The 7,993-nt window shown below is 67.3% G+C and overlaps 1 protein-coding gene across 1 annotated transcript; it reads right to left on the bottom strand.

Moving 5' to 3' along the window:
• On the bottom strand, positions 4,744-6,715 carry ADRA2C (adrenoceptor alpha 2C). The gene has a single exon (XM_013964836.2). The coding sequence runs from the start codon at positions 6,681-6,683 to the stop codon at positions 5,301-5,303; it is 1,383 nt and encodes a 460-aa protein (XP_013820290.2). The 5' UTR covers positions 6,684-6,715; the 3' UTR covers positions 4,744-5,300.

A 7,993-nucleotide genomic window follows, 5' to 3' on the forward strand; every position in this document is an offset into this window, starting at 1 on the left:
GACGCTGGCCAGGGGCTCAGCATCACATCTGCCCTGTGTGACTATCTGTCATGACGTCCTTCACTGGGCCCCTCTGTAAAATGAGGAGGGGGACCCACCCAGCTGTATTTGAACGGACGGCTTCAGCAGCGGGCCTGCATGTACAGCCGTGGGTCCCCCTCGGCCCCACAGCCCGGGCCGAGCTGCGGCCAGCTCAGCTGCCTTTGCTGCGGAAATTCTCTCCCCAACGGCCTGAGGGTGGGCGGGTGTGGGACATCCACTTCGGGGCTGCCGGCACCGCCTGTGGGACGCTGTCCCGGTGGCGTGGTGAACGTGCCCCAGGAGGCTCTCAGGTTTGGCGTCCAGGGATGCTCCTCGGCGGCGTCTTTGGGGGACAGGGAGGACAGCTCTGCCTCTGCACGGGAGGCCTGCTGGCTGGCCCCCTGGCCAGGACGACAGGCCATCCACGCCCCACCCCCCACCCTGGGCTCCGTGCCTGGTCAGCCCTGGGGTCTTGCAGCTGGGAAGGGAGAGGGTGGGAGGAGACTCCTGAAGGCTTTCTGGAGGCGAAGGCTGGTCTGGGTCTCGTGGGGGCTCTACGAGAGGGGTTCAGCGAAGGCGGGAAAGGCACTCCTGGCCAAAGGCAGAGCGTCAACAAAGCAGGGGCAGGGGTGGGTGAGAGGCAGCAGACCCAGGCCCCAACGGGGCGGCGGTCCAGGAGGGGGCTTGGACCACGTTGGCTCTGCTGCCCCTAAGGCTCACTCTGGCCCCTGGGCAAGGCGGTGGAGGTCTCAGACACAGGGGGCGCCCCCCTACCCCGTGACTGCCCTGCTCCACAGCCCTCGCCGCTCCAAACCAGGGGTCCCAAGAGCCAGGGCCAGGCCCAGGGAGGCGCAGGCTCGGGGTCTGCTGGGATGACCTGCAGATGGCCTTGTCTGATGCACAAGAGGGGTGGGACTTGGCATTCCCTCCCACCCATCCCCAACAGGGACTATGGCGCGAATGCCCCTCCAGGGTTCCCTGTGTGGCCCCCCGAGGCCCCCACCCCTGGAGACAGACACGTGAGGCCTTCCGGGCGACACCAGCATGGTGGGATGGTGGGTGGGCTTCCAGTGGCCGGCCCAGCGGCCTCAGCATCAGACAGCAGGTGTGTGTCCTGTTTCCCTTCTCTCCTTCGCCACCAGGGAACTCGGGCACACTGTGTGCTCAGCCAGGAGAGCAGATGCCCTTAGGCGGGGCTTTCTGGGCCAGCGTGCTCTCTCTGCCTGGCTTGGCCATCCCTTAGCTCGACAGGATGGTCCCATTGTGCCCGAGGCTTTTCCTGGGAGGGGCCGTAAATCCTTCTGTCGGGTAGAAAAGCCTCGGTTCCCCAGGGCTTTTCCTTGGCCCATGGTTGGCAGTTGCTCCCTAGGCAGGTTTCAGAGATGCTGTGCCCCACCTGGAGGTCACCAGTCCTCTCGTATGCGTGGATCCCCCCCGGCACCGAGGCAGGAGAGGATATGCCTTGTTTACTGATGGGGTGGGGTCACACAGAGAGCAGACGTAGGGTGCCTGCCGGCATCCCTTTCAGGCAAACCAGATGCTTCTACCCTCAGCCTCCTTGTCCCGTGTATGTTCAGTCGCTCAGTCGTGTCCAACTCTTTGCAACCCCATGGACTGCAGCCTGCCAGGCTCCTCTGTCCATGGGATTCTCCAGGCCAGAATACTGGAGTGGGTTACCATTCCCTTCCCCAGGGGATCTTTCCAACCCAGGGGTCGAACCCGGGTCTCCCGCCTTGCAGGTGGATTCTTTACCAGATGAGCCACCAGGGAAGCCCACCCCCTTGTCCCCTTACCCAGATGCCTTTGATGATCTCAAGAGTCCAGCAGTTCGAATGGGAGCCTGACCTTCTGTCATGTGGAGGCAGGGGCGGGGTGGGGGGCATGCTGAGGTCCCCTGGCAGCACTCAAGGCAGAAACCCAGAACAGGAACTTGGGGGTCCTCATGGTGGGACACTCAGCTGAGTCTCCCCTATAATTCTCATCTATTCCTCAGTTCCAATGGGCTGGGCTTCTAGTAACACGGAACTCATACCCTTCCAGCCCCCCAAGTGCAAGGCATCTCCAGCCAGTGTGCCTCCTGCCCCTGCCCCACTCTGTGCGCGTGGTGGGGGGGCTGCGGGGAGTTGCTGGGGACCGGAGGCCCGGGTTCTGCTCCGCAAAGCACCACAGCTGGCCAAACAGACTCAAGATGGGCCTGCAGGCGCCGGCTGTTTTGATCCCAGGCTGCACTGGAATATTTGAGCCCTGCCGACGGATGTGATATAAAAATACAGCCGGCTGCCAGCACACCCGGGAAGGACCGCTTCCTCGCCAGCGAGCGCCCCGGCAACGAGTCTTCTCCCAGCCCTCAGCCCCCACCCCCGGAGCTGGGGGCAGGACTCAGAGACTGGAGCTGCTCTTCTGAAGTGTGAACAATCCTGCCTGCTCCAAGCGATTTTTTTTTTTAATTCCGTACTGAGCTGTAAGGGAATATTTGGATTATTCTCCTCCCTGCCCCACCCCCGCCGCCTTCTACAAACTCAGCAATTGAATTAAAATACAGGAATAAATTATTTAAACGAATGTACGGCTATGCTTGTCTCTGAGAATTACATCAGCGGTGGGCTCCGTCCAGGGCAGCACCGAAGCTGACCCCTATCTGGTGCCCTGCTGTCCCTTAACTTGCTTGTGGGTGTATTTTTTAATTTTGCCTGAAACCTCAGGAGAGCCAAGGGGAAGGAAGCCGGGGGCAGGAAGGTGGCTGAGGGCCATACTTCTCCAGCAGCAAAGCCCAGGGGTCTCCCCTGCTCCTGGGACCGGAGCTGGGGTGCTCAGGGCAGAGATCTCCTGACCCGCACGTTTCTGGGCTCGTGGCAGGCTCTGCCCTCCGCCTCCTCTGTGGGTCTTGGCCCAGATGGTCAGCTCTGGGCCTGCGCTTCCTCAGCTCCAGACAGGGGTGGACACTGATAGTGCCATGGAGCAGACCCCAAGGTGCCCGGAGAGAGGCAAGCACCTCAGGGCATCTCGGCGTTTGTGACCATGCGCAGTGCATGGGCCCGCCTCTGCACCGCAGAGAAACCTCCCTCCCTGCGGGCTGGCTCCCGGACCACGCGGGCACCCTTGGGCACCCTCGGGGGGTGTCAGCACCCCCCGCTTCATTGATGGAGCCCGGAGACCCAGAGCAGGGCAACTGGCCGTTTCTCTTCGACAGGCGGGGCGGGGTAGCAGCCAGGTTCTGTCTCTGTTTATCCAGCTGAAAAGAAAGCCTCTCCAGGCAGCAATTACGATCAAGTGGTGAACATCTGTTGGCTGAATGGGGTATTAAGCACTGGGCGCCTGCGTTCCCAGCCACAGCCCTGGAAGGTGCAATTCTCAGGATTGGGGAAGGGAGAGGGGAAGGGTTTGCCGACACTCTCCCGTGGGTTGTGTCCCGGCTACGTGCTCCTGCTGGAGTCTTGGGGTTCACCCCCCAGGAGTGGGGGAGGGTGTGGTACCACCCCATTGCACTGGGGGGGCAATACCTGTGTCGATCAGGCTCTCTCCAAGGGAAGGTCCCTGCTCGAGCCGCCCGCACCCCCATTCAGCCAGTAAGTTGGCCCCCAGACAACAGAACTGAGCTTTCAGCCCTGCCCCACTTGACGGGGGCGGGGCAGGGGTGTGTGGGTGATGAGGCTCAGAGAGGGCAGAGCTCGCTCAGCAGTCCTGGTGAGAGCTGGGCCTACAACATGGACCCCCTGTCCAGGCCTGGGTGATGCGGAGGTTAGAGAGGTTGCCACCAGCCTTGGCCAGCCATTTCCCGCACCCCTCTGCCAACTGTGACCCCAGTCCAGGAAAGCTCTTCCTAGTGGGGTATTCTGAGGGCCTGTGAGTTGGGGTGATGAGTCCAGGTAGCTGCAGAGTTCCGCCACAGGGTCCGCCCTGGCATGTGGGACCAGAAAAGGGCCCTGCTCTGGCTCTGGATTCAGGGGAAGGGGACTTGAAAAAGCAGGACCCAGGGCTGACCCCTCCCTGAGACAGTCATCCCAGGCCAAAGGCAGGTGGGCGGTGATCCAGGAGGTCTGGGCTGGCAGGCAAGGGCCGGGTAGGGGAGGGGACATACAGGAAGGCCAGGAGGGGCACGGAGCAGGGCGGGAGGGGTGGGTGGGCAAAGCAGGGACCCCTGGCACTGAGCCCTGCCCGCTCACTGAGCTTACGTGTGTGTGTGTGTGTGTGCGTGCACACGGGCGTCCATGTGTCTCAGAGGGCCGGCTCATGTCCCTCTCCCACCGCTATCCCCGGCGCTCCCAGGCTCTGTGCGGAGGGCTGGAAGAGCTGAGGGGAGACCCTCTCTGACCCTTTCCTCTCTTCTGGCTGCCCCTCCTCAAGCCTTAGCGTGGGTGAGCCCGGACTCCCTGGGGGCTGGTGAGGCCTGGGCAAGGGGGTGAGTCTGGCTGCACTAAGGGAAGCCGAGATTCAGAGGAGGGTGGGTACGGATGGAGAACAGCCCTCCAGCATCTGTATATACAGTTAACCTGGGGTCTCTTGATTTCCTTGGTCTCTGGGCCAGTAGCAACACAACCATTTTGAGCATATGCTTTGGACATCTGTAAGACACTTACGTTTAAACAAATACCCCGCGCACCACCCCCTCCCCCACCCCGCCACCTGATGCAGGAGAAGGCAGGAGGTGGGGGGATCTGGTCGGGTGCGGGTCTGGAAGGCGCCCCACCCCCCGGGCTGAGGGACTGACTATGGCACCCACCATTTAGATTACAAAGGTTTATTTAGAAAAAGAGTTTGGTGGTTGTGGCTGTCAGTCGTTTTTGGCAAACATTTAAATACTTTGGGTAACCAAAGATTCCCGGTGCCTTGCTTCCTCCCCCACCCCCACCCCTGGAAATCCACCCACGGAGGTCCTGGGAGGTCAGCCCTTGCTCAGAGGTGGAGAGGAGGGTAGGGCGGCATGTGTTGGGGGCGGGGCAGGCTCCTTTCTCGTCAATTTGGGAGGATAAACAGTACCACTGGGCTCTACGACCGGGCCCCACTACCACACCTGGGCGGGGGGGGGGAGCCCTCCGGAGAGCTGGATCCAGGCCTCGAGCCCCAGAAGCAGCCCCTTGCTGAGACAGGAAGGCAGAGGGGTCTCCCCTCTCTCCTTCCCCCCTCCCCGGGGGCCCTGCAGTCTCTGGGCTCTCGCTGGGCGCTGTGTACCCACCCCTGCACCCCGAAGGCAAATCCATCCTTGGGTCCCTGGGAGGCCGGCTTTGCCCGCCTCCGCCGGGAGCTGTCCAGGGTGTCCGCGCCGGGTCAGGGCGCGCGGGTCACTGCCTGAAGCCCCTTCTCCTCCGTCGGAAGAGGATGTGCTTGAAAGAGCGCCGGAAGTCCTGGTTGAAGACGGTGTAGATGACCGGGTTCAGCGAGCTGTTGCAGTAGCCGATCCAGAAGAAGAACTTGAAGAGCGGGCCGGGCACCTGGCAGGCCTCGCGGCAGATGCCGTACAGGCTGTAGCTGAAGAAGAAGGGGAACCAGCAGAGCACGAACACGCCCATGACCACCGCCAGCACGAAGGTGAAGCGCTTCTCGCGCGCCTGGGCCACCTTGCGGCGGCACACGCTGCTGCGCGCCCGGCGCCGGCGAGACAGGAAGAACTCGACGGAGCGCGAGCTGGCGCGGGACAGGCGCCCGCCGGGGCCCGGGGACCTCGCGGCGGCCAGCGCGCCCGGCTCGGCCGTCACCGTCCCGGGGCCCGTGCCCTCGGCGTCCGCGGCCCCCTCGCCAGCCCCACGCCGCCGCCCGCCCCGCCGCAGCGCGCCCCGGCGCCGCCGTCTCTCGGCCGCCGCGCTGCTGTCCTCGGGCTCCACGTCGGCGCGCGGGCGGCGCGCGGGCACGCAGTGCCCGTTCTCGCCGGCGCCCAGCCCGTTCTCCGTGGTCGGGGACGCGCCGTCGGGGCCCGCGGGCTCGCGCTTCTCGCTGAGCGTGCGCGTACGCAGCTTGGCCACCCGGTAGATGCGCGCGTAGACCAGGCCCATGATGAGGCAGGGAGCGAAGAAGGAGCCGATGCAGGAGGACAGGATGTACCAGGTCTCGTCGTTGAGGCCACACTGCGGGTAGGCGGCGCCGTCGGGCCGGCGGTAGAGCGAGACTAGCGGCGGGAAGGAGATAACGGCCGAGATGAGCCACACTGCCACGATGGTGGCCTTGACGCGGCGCGGCGTGCGCTTCAGGTTGTACTCGACGGCCTGGGTCACGGACCAGTAGCGGTCCAGGCTGATGGCGCACAAGTGCACGATGGACGAGGTGCAGAAGAGGACGTCTAGCGCCAGGTACACGCCGCACCACACCTGCCCGAAGTACCAGTAGGCCATGAGCTCGTTGGCCAGCGAGAAGGGCATGACCAGTGTGGCCACCAGGATGTCAGCGGAGGCCAGCGACACCAGGAAGAGGTTCTGCGGCGCACGCAGCGCGCGGCTGGTCAGCACGGCGATCACCACCAGCACGTTGCCCACCACGGTGAAGACGATGAGGAAGCCCACCACGGCCGCCAGCCCCGCCACGGCGCCCGCCGAGTACTGGCCCGGGGGCGGTCCCCAGGGCGCCCCCGAGCCGTTGGCGACCCTGCCGCTGCCCCCGTCGCCGGCGCCGCTCGCGTTGGGGCCCGCCGCTGCCGCCGCCGCCAGCGCCGCCGCCAGCGCCGGGGACGCCATGGTCCTCCCGCAAGCTACGCGGTCCCGCCTGGAGCCGGGGCGCAGCCGCGGCAGCTCGGGCGCCCCCCAGCCCGGGTCGGAGCCCGCATAGCCGCCTGCGCCTAGGGCGCGCCCGCCGGGGACCGCGGCGCCCCGCAGCCGACCCTCGGCCGTGGCGGCCCGGCTGGCGAGCGGCGCGCCGGAGAGCGTGGCTGCCCGGCTCCCAGCCGCCGCCGCCGCCGCCGCCGCCGCCGCACGCGTAAGTGCAGAGCAGGAGGCGCCCGGAGCGAGCGGCGACGCGGCGGCGAGGGGGAGGGGGCAGGTCCCGGGGTCCTCGCGCGGCCCCGCCCTCGGCCGGGCTCACGGGGAGCGCCCGGGCCGCGAGCCCGCAGCGACTCGGCGCCCGAACGGGCGTGCCCGGGCGGCCCCGCAGCCCCGGCGCCCGGCTGGGGCGCAGGCTGCAGGCGGCGGCGGCGGCGGCCCGGGCGCTCCGCCTCCCATCCGGCCGGCTAGGGCTCGGCGCGCCGGGGCGCGGGCCCCCGCTCCTCGGGGCCCCCGCGCCCGCGCGCTGCCTCCAGCTCCAACTTTACTTTCCCGGGCAGGGCGCCGGCGCCGCCGAGCGTCCTCCCCGGCTCCTCCTCCTGCCGCTCCCGGCGCGGGCACCCCACGCGGTCCGCGCTCCGCCGTGCGGGCGCCGCCTCGCCTGCCTCGGCTCGCGGGAGCTGCGCCGCCGCCTCCTCCTCCGCCGTGCGCTCGGCGCGAGTGTCGCCGCTCCGGATCGGCTTCCAACTTGGTAGAGTTGCGCAGCGGGGCGGGGCGCGGGCGGGCGGGGGCGGCCTGGCGGGCAGGCCAGCGCCGCCGGCCGGCGGGGAGCGGGCCCGGCAGCCCGAGCCCGCGGCCGCCTTGGCGAACCTGCCCGCGCGGCGCCGGGGAGGAGCCCGGGGCGGTGGCGCGGGGCGCGCGCGCCCGGCGAGGGCGCCTCCTCCAGGGCTGTCCGCAGCCTGCGCGCCGGGGCCGGGTGCCGGCTGGCCTGGGCGGTGAGTTCCAGAACCCTGCTCTTTCTAAGACGGCCGCCTCCTCACCTGCCCGGGCACACGCGCGCGCTCGCCCGCAGCGGGGCCGGCTCGGGGGGTCCGCGGCCTGACCGGAGAGCCAGCCGCTCGCAGCCCGGCGGAGGACGCGACGCGGCTAGGGTGCGCCCTCGCTGCGAGGGCCGACTCTGGTCTCTGGGGGATGCTCGGGGGCCAAGCTGCCTCCCCACCCCCGGCCTCTGCTGGAGCGTGAATCATGACGGCCGTGTCTGTGGAAGCCCTGGGCAGGCTCCCAGGCTC

This window comes from Capra hircus, chromosome 6 (genome assembly GCF_001704415.2).
Source record: "Capra hircus breed San Clemente chromosome 6, ASM170441v1, whole genome shotgun sequence".
In the NCBI taxonomy this organism is placed as follows: Eukaryota; Metazoa; Chordata; class Mammalia; order Artiodactyla; family Bovidae; genus Capra; species Capra hircus.

Bases quoted from the DNA above. Each gene is read 5' to 3' on its own strand.
- ADRA2C (XM_013964836.2), bottom strand. From the start codon at position 6,683: ATGGCGTCCCCGGCGCTGGCGGCGGCGCTGGCGGCGGCGGCAGCGGCG.